This window comes from Pundamilia nyererei, unplaced genomic scaffold, assembly GCF_000239375.1.
Source record: "Pundamilia nyererei isolate P.nyererei 1_Seehausen unplaced genomic scaffold, PunNye1.0 scaffold00021, whole genome shotgun sequence".
Taxonomy (NCBI): domain Eukaryota; kingdom Metazoa; phylum Chordata; class Actinopteri; order Cichliformes; family Cichlidae; genus Pundamilia; species Pundamilia nyererei.
The window spans coordinates 4,889,833-4,909,806 of record NW_005187422.1 but is presented as its reverse complement, the minus strand read 5'-3'; the positions used below and the strand labels follow the sequence as shown (position 1 = coordinate 4,909,806).

Genomic DNA, 19,974 nt, shown 5'->3' with positions numbered 1-19,974 from the left:
AGGAGCCAGCTGAAGTAGTTTGGGCATCTCATTTAGAACGCCATCTGGGTGGCTCCAGGCCTCGAGGGCCGGTGTCCCTGCAGGTTTTAGGTGTGTCCTTGAACCAGCACAGCTGATTTAAATGGATAAATTAGCTCCTCAACATGTTTTGAAGTTCTCCAGAGGCCTGGTAACGAACTAATCATGTGATTCAGGTGTGTTGACCCAAGGTGAGATCTAAAACCTGCAGGACACCGGCCCTCAAGACCTGGAATTGCCCACCCCTGTTCTAAGGGCATGTGCTACTGGGAGGAGGCCCAGGACGCGCTGGTGAAGGTGTGGCTGAGGAGAAGGGACCTGGGTTTTCTCTGTTTAGGCTGCTTCCCTTGCACCCCAGCCACAGATAAGCAGTAGAAAATGGATGGATGGTTGGATGGATGCATGTAGTTGTGTATTATGAATTCCCTAGGGTGAGTTCTACTGAGCAGAAAATGCCAAGTAATTTAGGCCATTAAAGATAATTAGACATATTAAACCACGTGAAGGGTGGTCTAAATTTTTGTTATTTAAAAAATGAAATTAGTATTAATAAAAGTCTAAAACTGCAATTATCTCATATAATTAACGTAGTCATTGTGAAAATGAGGACACACTATGCATATTGCCTGCCTCAGGATGTCACTCATTCACCCTAGCCAGGAACTCTCTAGAGTCTTGCTATTATTATTATTATTATTATTATTATTATTATTATTATTATTATTATTACCAATTTATATGCCACTATGGCAACCATTCATCCACAAGCACGACAGGGTCAGTGATGTCTCACCGCTGCCAGAGTAATCACACTGACCACACAGGACATCTCTCTCTCTGCTGAGTGGCTATGATGACAGCCAGCCTATATGGGGCAAACTGCTAGAGGCCATCAGTGCAGCCTAATGACAGGCTGCGAGCAGAGCATTCCATTTTCTCTATTTAAAATGGATTTATAGGTGGAAATATAAGTACAAAATTATGGGGCAATATGTTTCTCTCATCTGCTGAAGTAGTTTTTACACTATATATGAACTGCAGCTAAGTGCTTATTTTAAAACTATGCTTAAATTATATTACATGATATTTGAGAAAATGAATTTCTCATTTGAATCACAATGATCCTATTCAAGGCACTCAAAGGGCACCTTAAGAACACAATCAAACAAAACAGCAATGCTGTAAAATACTGTACAATAAATAATGGTACAAAATCTGCAATCTGAGCAATCTGGAGTTTAAAAAAAGGACATTTTAAAGTGCATTTTGAGTTGATTTGAAATTTTGTGTGGAAAATGCAAGCAATATTGCATGTCTGTGCAAGAGAGGCTTAAACACCTTCCCATAGCCACATATGCTTTGCATTCAGACATTCAGCAAGGTACCATAGCTGTATAAGGTACATGTTACCAATGTACATGTGTAAGGTACAGGTTACCAACTAGCCATGAAATGCCCCAGACACATCTGGCCAGTAAGTGTACTGAACATTATGTAGTTTGTAGCAATGCATTATGGTTCATCTCTGTATGGAAAAAGTCTACAGGTTTACAAATTTCAGACCAGAGTAAACAAACTACAAAATGCCCCATAAGGCAGTGGAGGCGCTGTCATGGTTTGGAAATGCACTTCAGCCAGTGGTTTGGGGTTTTTTTCAAAACAGATGGAATTGTGAACACAGAAAAGTACCATCAAATTTGGATCCATCGCTGAACCATTTTCAAAGCATCTAATCAGCAACAGCTTCATTTTTCAGCACGGCAATGATCCCAAACACACTGCCAATGCAGTAAATGCATACCAGGATGGAAGTCCCAGCTGTATATCTGTAATATGTGGTTTGGTTTGAAATTTAAATAGCGGACATTACAAAGTCATCAGAATAATTAGCTGTGTTGTAAAATTATACAACTGTACATGTGAACAAATGGTGACTTTTCTGGTATTACAGTGTTCTCCCACAGACCTGTGCAAACTGTTTCTGCCTTATATACTGTATATCCATGTATGCTTGCACATTTTAATAAATCATTGCACCTACACTGCCAGTCAAGTTTGGACACACCTTCTCGTTTAATGGTTTTTCTTTATTTTCATGACTATTTACATTGTAGATTCTGAAGGCATCAAAACTATGAATGAACAGAAATGAAATTATGCGCTAAACCAAAAAGTGTGAAATAGCTCAAAACATGTTTTATATTTTAGAGTCTTTAAAACAGCCACCCTTTGCTTTGATCACTGCTTTGCACACTCTTGGTATTCTCTCGATGAGCTTCAGGAGGTAGTCGCCTGAAATGGTTTTCCAACAGTTGGGAAGGAGTTCCCAGATAAGCTGAGCACTTTTGCCTTCACTCTGCGGTCCGTCTCATCTCGATTGGTTTTAGGTCAGGTGACTGTGGAGGCCAGGCCATCTGCCAGAGCACTCCATCACTCTCCTTCTTGGTCAAGTAGCCCTCACACAGACTGGAGGTGTGTTTGGCGTCATTGTGCTGTTGAAAAATAAATGATGATCCAAAAGGTCTGATGCATACAGTCTCCTCTGAACAGTTGATGTAGAGATGTGTCTGCTACTGGAACTCTGTGCTGCATTTATCTGGGCTCTAATCTCAGGTGCTGTTAATTTGTGATTTCTGAGGCTGGTGACTCGGATGAATTTATCCTCAGCAGCAGCAGCGCTTGGCGGTTTTTGTGACTGCACTCGGGAACACATTACAAAGTTTTTGTAATTTTCCAGATTGACTGACCTTCAGTTCTTAAAGTAATGATGGACCGTCGCTTCTCTTTACTTAGCTGATTGGTTCTTTCCATAATATGAATTCTAACAGTTGTCACATAGGGCTGTCAGCTGTGTACCAACTTTCCGACCAACACAGCTGATGGTCCCAACCCCATTAACCCTTTCACGCGTAGTGGTCACTACAGTGTAAAGCCTTTCAAAGGCTGTTTTCTTGTATTTGTGTCAGTGTTGATCGTATACTTGCACATAAACCACTACATTGGACACTGATGTGTCACTCCATACACTGCCACCTTCTGGTTTTTTAATATTACTATAGATGTATGATGTGTTTCATTGTAATCATTGTTATTTCAGGTGACTATGTCATGAAGCTCATTAAGAGAAGGCCGAGGGTTTGCAGTGCTGCCAGCAAAGTAAAGGGTGGCTGCTATAAGGCCTGACTATAATGTGCTCATATCAGCTGTTGAAATCTAAAGTTGACATTGCTGGATTATATTGAACTTCGTGATGGTCACTGGTGGAATTAACACTTTATTTGCATCACATACACACTCACTCAACTCACAGGAGAAATATTACTTATAGCTGTAAAGAACATTTACTTATGATTACTGCAAAGGGTGATAAAACAATGCAGTGAAAACAGGAAGAAGTCAAAATGTTTAAAACAGCCTTCTTGGTAGTCACTGGTTAAGGAATTACCATCACTGTTTATCTTGCGACGGCGCAAGCTGCAGGAGCTGGTGTGCCTTCAACAAAGCTGTCTTCATCCAGCAGTGCAGCTTCCAGTATATTAGTTTCAGGTTGCCATTATAAGACACACAAACAAACAGTGGGGATGAGTGGGGTGGTGGCATAAATACCCAGAGGTGAACAGAATAAAAAGTTGGGAAAGGAACAGATTAAAATGTAATAGAAAAGAAGAGATCAAAGCAGAAAAGAACACAGAGGGGTGGCTCCTATAAGAGCCTCTGGGTTCACTTTAAAAAAAAATTGATTCTGTAGGTTGTGATAAGGTAGTAAAATGTTGGTGAGAAGAGCTGCAAAGTAAAAGATTTATAAAACCATTAAATACAATCTCATAACTCGGCTACTGTAAAAATCTGAACTTCAAAATGTCATGAGGTGCTGTATGAAGCTAGAGTTAGGACTCAAATGCATGATTTGGGAGCAGGACGGATGTTATAGGCAGTGTGATTGCTGGACACAATTTAACTCACATTAATAATGAAGAAGTCTAAAAATAAGTAGATTTGCAGGTCTTCTTTTGCGTAGAAAATAAAATAACAGTCAAGTTTCTTTATCAAGGGAACTGTACTATGTCACTTCCCATGAGTAACTGTTCCATAGTTGGTGGTTTCTGGGTTGTTCCTGAACATCCTAGTCTAAAGCCTGAGATGAACCAATGCCAATATCTTCAGTGAAGCAAGTTTTACATCACCATGGACTGACCAAGAGAAAAACCCCAATTGCCTCAAAATTTACACCGTCAAGCTCCCCTGAAATCTGCAGCTGCCCACATCAACCAGAGAAATGCCTTCTGGATAAGTTTTATGGTCAGATGAGACAAAAATACAATACCAGCTTTCAAGCATGGTGACGGGAGCATCATGTTCTGGGGTTATTTTGTTGCCAGTAGTACTGATGTATTGCACTGGGTGGATGAGATAATGAAGAAGTAGGACTTCATCTGAAATCAGATGCTACATGGTTAAAACTTGGACACAGTTGTGTGTTCCAGCAGGGCAATCATCTCAAACACAAATGACAAAAATAGGAATGGATAAAGCACAGTGTTCATATTAGCTGTACTGTGACACAGGTCGGCACTGTGAGAATAGAACCCTGAGGTACACCACAGGTTACAACATCAACGGCTAACACTGAAAGAAAGACTTATTAGTCAAATAAGACTAGAATCAGTTAGTGCAACAAATACCGATACATCAACGAGCTCACATGTTGTGGTCCACTGTATTATCAGTAAGATCTCAAGTACAGTGGAGTCACTAGGATCAACAATACATAAAAGGCCACTAAAAGGTCATTAAAAACTTTTGAAAGAGTAGCTTCTTTGTAATTCAATTTGGAGTCAGACTGAAAAACCTCACCAAAAACTACAACTGCTGGAAAAACCAATTTCTCTAACACTTTAGATACTTTTGATAGAGAGATAATTGTTAAAATTGATGACACAATTACATGAAAACGTGTATGTAAACAGACGAGAGCGAATAATGCCAAATTTACATTAGTAGGTTTCAACCTGTCAACAATATTAGTTGTTGGGCAGAAAATCATTGTACAATGTAGTCCTGAGAAGTGAGATCCTATGAATGAAAACATTTTAGAAAGCTGTCACAGTACAGGAGACGTACTTGGAAAAACAGATGTTGTTAAGGTCATGCTTGATGGTAGTGAAGCGGAACTTCAGTCTATGGGAATGAGAATAAAGCAAATTGGAAAAGTGTTTTTTTGTTTGTTTGTTTTTTTCTTGAGGCCCTGAAAACCTCCTGATATCTGTTAAAATTATTTTCATAAGACACCAGAATTTATTTATCCCCCTTCCTTTCTGCTCTCCTACATTGTTGACAGAGCGCCCGAGTAGACTCATTTAGCCAAGGCTCATGTTTTAATTTAGGGCACTAAGATCTCAAAGGAGCAACAGAATCAAGGATAACAGTGCAAATATTGATAAAAGAATTTAAGGACTCTTCTGCATGAACATGAGATTTAAGGGGTGGAACTTAATAGTTCAGCTTAGTTTCTATTTGCTATAACAAACTTGTCAGCAGTAGTCAATGTAAAAAACAAAAACAAAAAACTGGACGGTACCACGTTTAGAATAGGGTCAAATATAACACAAATAAACACTCTTAAGATACCAGAGTCTACCAGAGTGCTAAAGTCAGATTTTGTCATGTTTGACTGTTGCCAGGTGGTGTCACTGGTACCTACATGAGCAATAATTATATTGACTGAATTAGGGAGTGTAGTTAGAAGGGATTTGAGTTCAACTGGCATAACGGACACTGGAATAACTGTGTTTAATAGACAGTAGGTTCTGCTGGCATTTCTGGTGGATGGTTGGTGGACTTCATAGGTGAGGCAGAGTGGGCAAGTGCACCTATAGGTGAGCTGCAAATCTGGTAGTTGGGGAGAGGAAGAGCATCATGCTCTGTTTTTATTGCCACCTGTGGTGCAGTGATCAGCACAGTGGAACAGGTCAAGTCACCTTGCGGTGCCATCGTAGAGTAGCGGCCCACAACATAAGTTGCTGGATGAATGGCTCTGACCACGGAGCTTAAGGGGATCGAAGCGTGTGTTACTTCCAGAGATGCTGGGTCAGCAAAGATCCCAGCCAGAACCCGTCCGTTGTCCACCACTGCACCAAACTAATTGGACTGAGTTTCAATGACATTATTTCCTTGGTTAATGGTTGTTTTAGCGTGACTGTCGTTTTAGCTTGTTCCACAGCAGCGTTGGTGAAACTGTGAAGAAGTTCTGCTTTTTGTTTGAAGTCCAAGACCTCCACGTGTTGTCCTTTGGACTGGATATATCCTCAGTTGCATTTTTTACTGGAGGCACTTTTCAAACATATATCCTTTAGGTAATTCATAGGCTTCTTCTGAAATCCCTCATTTGATCATTTTAAAACAAATACCACTGGAAACATCTTGTCCTGTAGAACAATGGTTCTTGTACAGATGCAATGAGTCTTACACACAATGGTTTCTTCTGAAGAGATGAATTTTACCACTGTAGTGTAACAGAATGCCAAATGCAAAAACTGGAAGTGCTTAGAGATGACAGCAACTTAGCCAAAATGTGGCAGAGCGTTTAAGTTAGAGAGTGGCATTGGAGAGTGCTAAGGCACATAGTGCTTAAACATCACAGAGTTCCAAGCTTACTTTGGCATTAACATTAGCACAAAAACAGTGTTTTGGGAGTTTCATGGAATGGGTTTCTATGGTAGAGCAGGTATGTGTAGGTATGATTCAATTTAGTTTTATTTATACAGCACCAAATCACAACAACAGTCACCTCAAGGCACTTTATATTGTAAGGTAGACCCTACAATAATGCATACAGAGAAAATCCAAACAATCATACGATCCCCTATGAGAAGCTCGTTGGTGACAGTGGGAAGGAAAAACTCCATTTTAACAGCAGAACCAGGCTCAGGGAGGGGCGGGGCCATCTGCTGGGGTGAGGGGAGGAAGACAGGGTAATAAAAATATAATGTGTAGTCATTTGTAGTTGACCCAGTACTTATGTCCGTACAGTATACTAAATACTGGACAAATCCAGTCTTCATGCTCAGCTAAACTAACTAGTGGGTGACTACAGGCTGCTTTGCAAACGTGAGGACATTATCAGTCTAATTCAGGTTAAGAATGTGTATTTTTGCTATATAAGTGTATTTTCTCAGAACTATTAAGAACAGTTGTAGGACAGAGGTCTCAGGTTTTGGTCCACACACAACTATATTTAAGTATCTTGCTAGAGATATTCAAAGTGAGAAAATCCACGCTGTTCTGTTTTTCATGCTTTTCCCCTCAACTTTCATATCATTGTTGTTGGAGTATTTTGTTTAATGTCAAAAATGTCCTTGCATAAAACAAAATGAGAAGGCTTTTGAGTGCAATTTTACATGACTGTGTTACTGTAGAGTAATTGTGATTTTGTGTGTGTTATCTTGTCTAACATATGTGGGAGTGGGAAACCCACATTAGGCAGTGAAAAACTGAAGTGGTTGGATGACAAAAAATATGTGGGAAAAGGCCTGCTGAGACCCCTCCCCACCTTAAAACACACACACACACACACACACACACACACACACACACACACACACACACACACACACATGTCGTCCACATTTAACTTATTTTCTTCATCTGTGTGGTAGTGACCTGTTTTGTCCTGCCATGCACAGGCTTCTGTGACGTTACTGCTGTTTAACCACAGCTAGGCTGTAGCAGCAGCAGGAATGTGAATAGGAGGTTCTGTGACAGTCGAGAGAGGCTCAAGGTATCTTCAATATCCCACATGACCTTGCAAGATTCATTATCAGAACTGCTCACAGACACTCATGTATCACTGATAGCTTTCTTTGTTTAAGTGAGAGGGCCAGCAGAGACGGATTAAAAAGAAATCCAAACTGAGATGAAATTGTCAGAAGTGTTGGAATTAATACTTGTTTCAAGCCAAATCATGAGTTTTACCTGCCCTCATGCAGCTACGGTTACGTGACTGGGTTCATAAACGAACCAGCAGAAGGGACAATGGACTAAATGAAGCAAAACCAGTTTAAGGTCACAGAAAACGGTCTCTCAAGGATAATATATTCTTTGTTTGTGTGGAATCTTCCGACTATCCCTCCTGCATAATGTAGTGTGCATGTGTAGCGGTGTGTTGGTGCCTGTGTACGTTGTCACAGTTGTTTATGGCAACATCCTTGAATCTCAGCTGGCGTTTTAATCACAGTGCAGCATCAGACAGAAGCGCAGCTTTGAGTGGATGGAACGAATCGCTGTGTCACACTGTGAGGTGGAGTGTGACCTGCAACCACAGGGAATTATCAAGAGGATGATAAAGGCTTCCCCACTTCTCTATCTGGCTTCAACTTGTCTTGAAAAACTTTTAATTATCCGCTTTTCTTTGTCAGGGTGTAATTTGCTTGCACACAGATCTCATATATTTTAGACTAGGACCAGGAGAATTATGGGCCCCAAACTAGACAGGTGTGGTTTCATGATGTCTCTATAATTAAGACGGTGTGCATCTATGCACAAAATAAGATGATCTCAAATTGAGCGGCCTGATGATATTACACTTTCTTGAAGACATTTCATCCGAGAAGCTTCTTCAGTTCTAAGAGCAATTGGTGGAGAATCCCAGATTTTAAGCCCTATGGGAGTGTCCCTAAGAGGGTCATGGACCCCCTATTGATCCTCTGCCTAATAACAGGAGCCAAGGTGTGAAAACGGGTGTTTGGGGTAAACCCACTGTGAGACCTTGTCACAACCTATCATGTGATTCACTGAGGTCAACCCAGGATGTAAGTGGGTGTTAAGGTGCTGGGAAGAGTCTCAAAACGGGATTATAGATGGCAGACAGTTGGTGTCGTAAGCCACCACCTCTGTTAACTGGGTTGATAAGAATGATATGAGAAATCTGAAAGAGATAAGCAACCGCTTCAATATGGTCCATTTAAAAAACCAAGGAAACAAGCAAATACACGCTTGAATAATTATTTTTACTGATGCAGTAAACTGCTTAGCATTTCATGACATAGTCCCAAAACCCAATACTTAAATCTGTCAAGAGGCTTGAAGGAGCTAGGTTGCACTGAAAGTATTTCATGTGATGATGTTACAATAAATAGTCAGACACCCTCTATTCCTAAATTAGAGATGTTATGTTATTCAGAATCAGATGTGGCCGCTATTATAGACAAATTTTAAAAAAAATCTAAAGTTAAAGATGTGTATGGTTTGAATATTTATTTTAGAAATGCTCACAAAGATTCTTTGATGTTTCCAATAACACATATGATTAATCTATCACTCAGGTTTCCATGTTGTTCCAACAACATGGAACTCCAATTTACAGACTGGGGAATAAATCAGATCTTAAAAATGACCTATGAGTATATACTAATATCCTGAAAACATGGTTGTTAGTTGGAGGCAGATAGATTGTAAGTATAGTAAATTCATGAAAAAGCAACAACAAAGCATCACTTCCAGCAGTTTGCAACAGGGCACAAGCAGAGAAAAGGGCACAGAGCCTTTGCTCTAGCAGGTGATTTCTCTCTGTGAGAAATGACTTCACATTTCATTTTCTAATCTTAATGAAATTTTAATACAATTGCCGAGATTGTTTTGTAATTCATCACTGAATGAAAAGTGCTCTTTCCTCTGAGACAAATTCGATGACAGGTTGACTTCTGGTTGGAAACAATCATGGTGACGTGCCTCCTGAGCCTCCAGAATTCCTCTTTTATCCTCTCCTATATCTGACAATGATAACTTGTAGGAATCAGCTCCTGGGCCAGTAAACAGCTGCTGAGATTAATCACTGTAATGGAAAGTTACTGGCGATAAAAGATTCAGCAAATTGACTCTTACTCTATAATTGTGTGATTAACTTAATGTTAATATAAATTAAGAGAAAGTCAGAAATTATGTGGTCTGCTTCATGAAGCATTTATGAAGACTGAAATAGGAAATCCTGCTATTTCCTGTGTAGACATACAGTGCAATGAAAGAGTATTTTCCCCCTGCCTGATTAATTAATTCGTTTTTGTGCATCTTTATCCTTCAAACTCACGTACTCGACCAGCAGTCTGGTAGCTTGAGGGTCAACATCAAAAAACAAGCAAAAAATAACACAAAATAAAGTAAACAACAACAAACAAACTGGCAGGTTTAAAGACCTGAAATAATTATGTCGTCTTTGTCTTTATTTTGTCTTCCTTCATATTTCTCAACCAAAAATTAAAGTTAAGTGATTTTTTACAGGGAAATATGGTCATCGCTGTAACATTTGTTGAGGTCTATAACATTGTAAATTTAATTTCTGGCCACAGCTTGTTTCTCTGGTGGCTGTTATTTTCTTATTTCTGATTTATTCTCTTATTTATTTATTTTTAAAGGACACTAAAAATTAAGCATATGCTGAAATTGGGAAGTAGTCAGATTTTCCCAGAGAACAGTAAACTATAGCTTGATCTGAATGATCCATACTTAGTTTTAAGTATTATTCTTTTATTGTGAGACATATAATTATACAGCCACAAATCTTTTTTAAATACTTGTTGTCCTGTATCTTACACTTTTCTCTCTCACTTTCTTAGTGGTATTCCTGGGAAGAAGTGTGGAACCATCATCTTCACCGCTGAGGAGCTGAGTAACTGCAGAGTTAGTATCAGCTTAGATGAACCTTGTGATACAAACAGTAAGAGGAGTTAGAAAGTTAAGCATGGCAGCCGACCTCATGGTGGTCACAGTCTGTGTTTCCATTTGTTAACCAAGTAAATTTAAATTACCTGGATATTGAATGACCATTTAAAGGACTTCAGGATAATTTTGTAATTTGCATCATACTCTCAGTGCGATGAGAAGAGCTGCTCATGAATTATAAATCCTTATTTTACACTTTGTTTTTTATATCCATGTTGAAGAAGATCAGATTACTGTTATGTATATATGTAATCAGGTTTGACCTTCTTTGCTTCACTATCAGACTCGTGGTGGTGGTGACAGCTCAAGAGTCCTTGAGCACTCTGAGAGCCCTGTTGGATTTATTGTTCAAATGTTTGTCTCTGAGCAACAATCTATCTTCTATACATTTCAATTAACGGTCAACCCAGGACTGCAATACCTTTTGCACCAGAACCTCATTCTTTCTTTCTTAAAGAAACAAAACAAATTGGTAGAAATATTCCAGCCATTCACAGAAGTAGGCCCATGCCCAGAACCCAAGGACCAATGGGATTTACAATCTGTGGATCATATCTTTGCTGAAGATGAAGCAGAGACACAAAACAGCATATGGATGACCATCTTTCTGAGGATCCCAAAAGGTTGATTCTGTTCCTCTGGACGTAGTGTTTTCAGTGGAAGAAACATTTCGTCACTCATCCAGGTGACTTCTTCAGTCTCAGCTGACTGCAGGTCTCCCCAACCTTATAAACAGTACATTTGCAGAATGACTGAAACCAGCACCACTGAATGAACAATGGGCTGGGAGGTCAGTTCCTTGATCATTAATTCTCATGACGATTGATCAACTACCACTTATCAAAGCCCACTGATCGAAGCTCATTGATCAAAGATCACTGATCAATGGAAAGAAAGCTCCACCTGATCCAGGATTGAAGGACAACTGTTGCCTAAGTGAAAACCCTTATGTGTCAGGACTATCGGAACAGTTGAGAAGCATTTTTTCTAAACACTACGTCTCTGTGGCTTTTAAACCACCCGACACAAATAGAGTAATATAGTGTATGCTGATGATTTATACACCAGGGAAACCAAACAACCTCTAGCAAAGCTGATGGTACGATGAAGAATTCGTCAGGCGAGGACTCCGCAGTCTATTTACACCTACAGGCCAGTGGACACTCTTTCAATCATGAGGATGTACACATCGAGCGGGGAGTCAAGGAGGTCATTTATGTGAAAAGGGAAAGACCATCTCTGAATCGAGGAGGGGGGCCTAAGGGTATATCTTTCACCATCTTACAATGCTGTGATTGCAGCCATTCCCCAACTCTCTGTCAAGACCATTGGACTGGTCTTCACAGACAAGACTGGTGTGATAGACCCCAGCCTGTATCTTGTGCTCAGAGCTTGTTCATGTGCTGTCTTCAGCACTGACCGTGGCTCAGGGGTTTGGGAAGTGCACCTGTAACCGGAAGGTCGCCGGTTTGATCCCCTACCGCCTACCTGTCTTGGCCAGAGGGGCCAATGGCACAATATGGCAGCCTCGCTTCTGTCAGTCTGCCCCAGGGCAGCTGTGGCTATAACTAGCTGCCTCCACCAGTGTGTGAATGTGAGAGTGAATGAATAGTGGTATTGTAAAGTGCTTTGAGTGCCTTGAAAAGCACTATATAAATCCAATCCATTATTATTATTAAATGTTAAATGGCTCTTTGTTATATCCTGTTGCCACTAGGTAAAGTTCTTGTTGGGTTTGAGTCATGTGCTCAATAGACTTTTTGTCTACGGATATTACAGTTTGCTAGACAACATCCTCTTTTAAGTACTTATTGTCAAATTATGTTCAAAAATTCACAAGTTCATTCTTAAAAAATAAACTTGAAGATAGACCGGATCCTGAAAGAAACTGTTCTTGTTTTCCTAGGACATAGCCACTATGCAGTTTTGTGCAAACAAGCTGGATAAAAAGGATTTTTTTGGCAAGTCTGATCCTTTCCTTGTCTTCTACCGGAGCAACGAGGATGGCACGTGAGTGTTTTGTTTGGAATGTATGAATTGTTAGAGAAACTGTATATCCTCTGATATGCAGTCAATCTGTTAGCTGTCCATCTAAAGAAAAGCGCTGCTCCTCTGTTCCAGTTCTGGCCTTATTACTGCCGGTGAGTAAAAAAAACGCTAACACATTTGTCTTTTGGATCCAGTCCCATGAGGAGAGTGAAAGGTACTAACTCTTCAGAAGGAAGAAGTAGTTATAGATTTTCTCTACACTGAAGTAGAATGTTTTAATTTAATTTGTACTTCGTTTAAGTTTTAAGTATTTCAAAAATATAGTTCAGGATGAAAACTTTCTGTTTACTCTGGACTGTTTCTGGTGTCTAATGTTACATTTCATTTAGATGATGAGTAGCATGAAGCCTTACCAAATGTCATTATTTAACCAGGGATATGTGGTATCCAGGGATACATTTTGTTCACTATTTCCTGTCAATCCTAGAGCCCACCAACATGTTTCATGATAATAAAAAAAACCTCCCCCCTTCTGACATTTCATCCATGTTGAGATGTCTCCTTTTGTTTGCAGGTTTACGATCTGTCACAAGACTGAGGTGATCAAAAACAACCTAAACCCTGTCTGGCAGTCATTTACTATTCCTGTTCGAGCACTTTGTAATGGAGACTATGACAGGTGAGAGAACAGTACACTGATTACTTTCTTATTTTAAATCATTATGTTATCGAATATAAAGGTTTATACTGAGCTAACACAGGGTCAGCTACTGCAAAAAAAACAAACAATAAAAATAAAGACAAAAACCTGACAGCTACTACTTCAAATTTAATTTCCTACTAATTTGTAGTCAGACAAAAGAGCTCTCACCTCTTTAATATATGTCTTTACCAGTGTTGGTCAAGTTACTTGAAAATAATAATTAGTTACTAATTACTGATTACTGCTCCAAAAAGTAATCCCATTACTTTACCGATTACTTATTTTCAAAAGTAATTGATTACTTTATTACGGTACTTTTTAAAAACATGATGCACAACCTGAATAAGTAATAAAGCAGCAGATCTTTCAGCCCAGTTCTATTTTTTCTGCATAATCCATCATATAAAAGTGAAGCAAATGAAAAAGTCTGTTTTTAAATTTTTTTTTATTAGTTTTAATCTTTAGTTTCATGCACATTGCATCAAGCAAAAATGAAATTATATGCAGCAGTCTCTGACTGGAAGAAATGTGTTTAACATTTAAACCTTTTCTGCAGATTCCAGCTTATAAAATAAAAAAAAATGTTCTGTGTTTACACTTTTTCAAATAGATGCAAGTAAAACACACCAAAAAATTAATAAAATCAAAGATTCAGCAGCACTGAGTCCTGTCGCTCTTAAATCTGTTGTCACCTGTTTAGCAGGAGTGGGGCGGGTGGAGGTTTGCTCGGTGCCACAGCGGTCATGTCAGTGGGAGGATCCGGGGGTTTCTCTGTGAATGTCACATTCCCGTGGCAGCGTGCTCGGCGCTCGCTCAGAAGTTTAATTTTTCGCTGTAGAAAGACGTTTTCTTCCCACACAGAGTGAACAGCAGACGCTAATGATTTTGTAATTTTTTACAGAATCAAACTCAAAGTAATGTGAGTACTTCCAAGCTTTAAACGCTGCATGGTCGTACTCTCTCCTGCTCTCCATATTATGCATTGTTGATCTGCACACGTCTGTTGCTGTGCAGGCTAATTTGTCACAGACGTTTGCCACCTACACTATGTCTAGGTCACAGTCTGCTAGTCAGAATTTGGTTATATCATGGAAATTTGATGCAGCTACAGAGTGTCAATGCTAGTTTTGCTTTCCTTGTGTCTTTGTCAAGTCTTTCCAGCTGTGTTTCCAGCTGTGTTTCCATTCTCCCTAATCACCCTCGTGTGTGTATATATTTTGTCTGTTTTCTCTTTGTCTCTTATCAGGACGTCTGCTTCTCTTGTCCATGTTTCCAGGTTCCATGTCCAAGTTAATTCATCCAGTTTAGTTCTGTTAGTTAAGCCTCAGTTCCTGTTTTGCCTCTTGCTAGTATTTTCATTCAGCTTTTAATAAACGGCTCATGTTTTGTTAAAACCCACTACTGCCTGTACATGTATGCATTTGGGTCCTTATCCTCTTTCCTCACTGTCTGCTGCCATAGTCTCATGACATACTGTGCTTTATTGGACAACCAGCGTCCCTAACCTTAAACCCACAGAGGTATTGTCAGGAGGAAGATAAGAAAAAACCCAACCTAGAAATATAGATGAGCTGAAGGAGGGTGAAGGAGCCCCAACCAAGTTCTCATTACATTTTCGACTGTAGAAGTTCCATGACTTCATCCATGAAAAGCATAGAACGTCTGAAGGTTCACTTGTACTCATCAGGACTTCAGACTTATGCAGAAACATCATCTTCTTTCTTAAACTGGGTCTGTCTTCAAATTGAAGATTTGAGGTTTGTCTTTCCATATTCATACTGAATCCTGTATAAAGCTGAACTCTGTGGTGGTCAGAATAATGCCAGCAGTCGGCCGTGAACTCAGTGTCAGGCCAGTGCTGGTGTTATTGAGACTACTGCAGAAGTAATAAGCAGCAAACACACACGCACAGTATGTACATCTAAGCCTAAATCAACCGACAAATAAGGGATTACTAAGGATTTTCCCTTAGACAGTAGTTGTCTTTCTTCGCACCTGAAGTGAATGTCCAGTTGGGATGACCACATTTACTCAGGGCCTTCTTAATAGGATATTCTTTTGCTTCCATGGCTGCTGTATCTGTGGGGATGCCTCTCATCATCCACTGGAGCACAAAGTGTCTGTCATCACCAGACTCTTAATAGAGCAGATTCAGTGCTGTGGTGAGTTTTAAAACAAGATATTCATACAGGAGGGACTTAAATTGAGTGTAGACAAAATTTTAAAGGAGTTTAGACAACAAAAGTAACTTGGAGACAGGCTCGACAAAAAAAAGGTTAAGAAAAGGGTTGCACAATAGCATCTTTAAAAAATTTGGCACCACACTAGAGGTCAGACTACTGTTAATAATGGCTAGGATGAATGTGTGGGGGGTATATGTGTGATGCTAAATTTTGAGTCCCCTATTAGAGGCCTGGAATTTTGAGGGTTCTTCGCAGTATCTTAGGTGTACCTAGCACTGTGTTCTTCTGCACAGAGACCTCTTATACACTCGGATTCTGCTGGAGCTGCTCTTCCAGTATCAGGGTTACAACTCCTTATGTTCCTGTTACCACCAGGACTGCTTTGGACTTTACTTTCCACATCTGCTCCAGTTGTTCCTTCTCTATTTTCTTGTCCTCCTTCCTGATGTTGCTGTCTGTTGGGTTTGCCATATCTATCACAATTTTTTGTCTTCTGCTCCTTGTCACCCACTGCTACAGGGGTGTCAAACTCCAGGCCTCAAGGGCCGGTGTCCTGCAGGTTTTAGATGTGTCCTTGATCCAGCACAGCTTATTTAAATGGCTAAATTACCTCCTCAACATGCCTTGAAGTTCTCCAGAGGCCTGGTAAGGAACTAATCATGTGATTCAGGTGTGTTGACCCAGGGTGAGATCTAAAGACTGCAGGACACCGGCCCTAGAGGCGTGGAGTTCGACACCCCTGCACTACTGTCTGGTTAGTTTGCCAGCAGCTGCTTGTCTGTCTGGAACTTTTGGTGCCATAGGACCTTGTTGTTCTCCACCTCCTTTGGTGGTGTCTTGTATTGGGTATTTGGGACTTCTAGTCCATATATACTATCTCAGCCACTTGGTTATGCCGCTCAGTGTATACTGTTCTTTACATCTTATGTTCTGCTACTATATGGTGGATAGTCTCTAGGGCACCTTTGGACGGACTTGTTGGCTTTGGTATATTCCTGCCTCTATGGCTGGTGCTTAGGGCCTGTTATTGGGCTGCCATGATCAGACATAATACATTTTTAAATGGACTAACAATGAGGTGGAGTTGTTGCTACGAGTAACACAAAAGTACAAAGCTGCAAAAGCGAGTGAGAATTAAAGAATTTAAAGAAAAGCTATCTGGAGCATGTACAAACTGATATTCATCTTTTTTAGGGCAGTCAAAACAACTGCTGTATAATGTACTCCGCTATCTTTGTTTATTTGGTCACATGACTGCATCACATGACTAAAATACGTCATCGTTTTAGAAAGTCTGTGTTTTTGTGTGTCCACACTGCAACGGAACAGCTGCGTTTTGAAATGTATGCGTTTTCGAGAGCGTTTTCAAAACGCTGCCTTTTTCCTTGAGGAAAGCGCCGTCTCAGTGTGGACGGGAGGTCAAAACGGAGAGAAAACGATGCGTTTTCAAATGAAAATGCATTAGTGTGAATGTAGCCTAAATAAACTCCTATCAGCAAGAATATCATCTGATTGTTGGGGCTTTGTCTCAAATCTTGTAGGGTCTTTACTGTACAAAATAAAGCAGGTTGAGCGGACTATTGTTGAGATTGGGTGCTGTTTGTTTAGACACTAAAGCTGGTGGGCCTAAACCTCACATCAGGAGGTTCTTTAAATACGAGGAGTATGTGTATCAGAAAACCAGGGCACAGAGACTGAGTAGGTCTAATCAAAGAAAGTTTATTCCCTGAGGAAGAAGGCAGGCATAAATACTTTTACACTAAAAATCCCACAATAAAATTGTCCAAAAAACGCAATACAAATATCAAAGTAAAATCATGCAAATAAAATTCAAACTACACTCAAGAATAAACACTAAAATAACAATAAATCCGACTATAAAACAAATACAAGTTTCTGCTGTGTAACATATAAATTTATTGAATTTAATTACATTTAATTACTTCTTACACAGTAGCTGTTTAAGTCACAGAAAACTGGACCTGCATCTCACACAGGCAATCAACCTGTACAGGAAAAGAACAAGAAGTAACAAGAGTCACTCCACCTCATACTCTAAAGCACAGCGCACACGGTCACATGGATGATCGCACGACTGAAAGAATCTGAGTCATAGCACCGACTTTAAGGATGTTTTTTAAAGTTGTCTTATTTCAAATATATAATCCATCATACGTATTATTTTTTCCATTATTTTCATTATTGAATGAATTTTTATATATTATATAATTATATAATTTTTGACATTGGTAAGCTGTATAACTTTAGGGTCACCATTATTTTAATTGATTTCATAATGTGAAACATTCTTTGAAGAAAAGTTAACTTACTCAACTTTCTGATGGTCTCTCCCTATTGGCTTCCTGCCATTTCACTTTCTCACCCTCACACTCCCTCTTATCTTCTGTAAATCTCACCTTTGTCTATCTCACCTTGGCTTCCTTGTCTCACCTCCCTCCAGGACAGTCAAGGTGGACGTTTTCGACTGGGACAGGGATGGGAGGTAAGCGTTCTCACTCTGTGTGACTCTCCTTTTCCTTGCTTTAATTTTCAGCTCCACACGGAGTCTCTGAAATGTCACACATTATTCTTTCTGACCCAAGGCATTTTATTAGAACAAGTGAAGAGCTCCACCTGCTTGGCACACACTGGGCAATGAATGAAATCTTGTGAGTGAAAGGTTGCAGCTAAGTGGTTAGGAGGTCAGGTTATACATGGCTTCTACGTCTCATCACAGATGCTGGCTACATGTGGGGCTTAATTTGCAGATATCTTGTGGGGGTTTTCAGGCTGTCTGACCTTATGTTGCTGTTCCACAAATTTTACTCTGAAAATAAATTTTCAGTCTTTTCTCTATGTTCTATCTTCTGTCTCTCTTTTCACTTTTTGTGAGAAAAAAGGAAACCTGAAGGAAATGTTTGTCTTGCAGAATTCATCAGGCTGTAATTCTGATGCATTTTTACTCAGCTTCCCTTTTAGGCTTTGACACAGTATTCTGTAGTATTTGTCAAAACAGAAACATAACAATGACAAATATATATGCATAATACATTTTTGGATAAAATATCTCTATCGACCAATGACGTGTCATTGTGACAGGGACAAAGAAAGGGAATCCTTTGAGGCTAGACACTTTTTCAAAATTAAAACAGACACTGACTAACGAGCTACACATCACAAAAGTTAGAGCCATTAGAGGATCTGAGTGCTCTGTTGGGGCTATACACGTCGAGAAAGTCTGTTAGGTAACTGGGCGCCATTTTTAAAAGTATACAAAAGGATTTTAAATACGATACGGTATTTAACAGGGAGCCAGTGTAGATTGGCTAGAACAGGGGTGATGTGATCAGCCTTCTGGTGGCAGTTAAGAGGCGTGTTGTGGCATTTTGAACTAATTGCAAACGCTGGAGGAGAGAGAATTGGAGGCCCATGCACAGAGAATTGCAACAGTCTAGTCTCGAAGTAATAAAGGCATGGATAAGCTGTCCAAGGTCTTTATGTGGAATATAGGGCCTTGCCTTGGAGATTTAGCGTAGCTGGTAAAAACTCGTTTTCACAACTGAGGACACTTGTTTGTCTAATTTGAATCTTTGTGATCTAAAGCACAGGACAGCAAGGTTTAAAAGGTAAATATAGCCTAGTTAAATTAAATATCTACAGTTAATTTAATTCGGAGCAGCACAGTGGTGCGGTAGTTAGGGCTGTTGCCTCACAGCAAGAAGGTCCTGAGTTTGACTCCGTCATCTGGCCAGGTCTTTCTCTGTGGAATTTGCATGTTCTGCCTGTGTTTGTGGGAGTTCCCTCCACTTCCTCCCACAGTCCAAAGACATGCAGTTAGTGGGGTTAGATTGACTGGTGATTCTAAATTGCCCATAGGTATGAATGGCTGTCTTTCTCTATGTGTTAGCCCTGTGTCAGATTAGTGAGCTGTCCAGGGTGTACCCCGCCTCTCGCCTTTTGGTATCTGGGATAGTTTAATGTGTGAGAAATACCACATCATAGAAGCTGAAAAGGATACACTTCTCTTTAAATTAGTGCAACTTAATTGCAACTATTTTGTATAAGTTTGTAATACAAGACAACAAAAGGAAGATCCATGCAATCCTTCACATTGGTTAAAGTGAACCCCAGCTATTAAGACATGTTTGCACTAAAATATGTACTGTGCTTTCAATATGTGGTACTAAAAGACACCAAATGTTTTCCTTAAGCACCATCCATCCATCCATTCGCTTCCGCTTGTCCTTTTTCAGGGTTGCGGGGGGGGCTGGAGCCTATCCCAGCTGTCATGGGGCGATGGGCAAGGTACACCCTGGACAGGTCGCCAGTCTGTCGGAGGGCCAACACACAGAGACAGACAACCATTCG

General features: G+C 40.0%; 1 protein-coding gene across 1 annotated transcript in view; it reads left to right on the top strand.

Annotated features, from left to right (window-relative positions):
- The window catches only part of LOC102211551 (copine-9), a 189,663-nt gene that overhangs the window by 101,458 nt on the left and 68,231 nt on the right, over nt 1-19,974 (top strand). The window contains exons 8-11 of the mRNA XM_013909198.1: nt 10,626-10,689; nt 12,638-12,741; nt 13,295-13,399; nt 18,068-18,109. Of these exons, the coding sequence (XP_013764652.1) occupies nt 10,626-10,689; nt 12,638-12,741; nt 13,295-13,399; nt 18,068-18,109 (315 nt within the window). The remainder of the gene's footprint in view (nt 1-10,625; nt 10,690-12,637; nt 12,742-13,294; nt 13,400-18,067; nt 18,110-19,974) is intronic.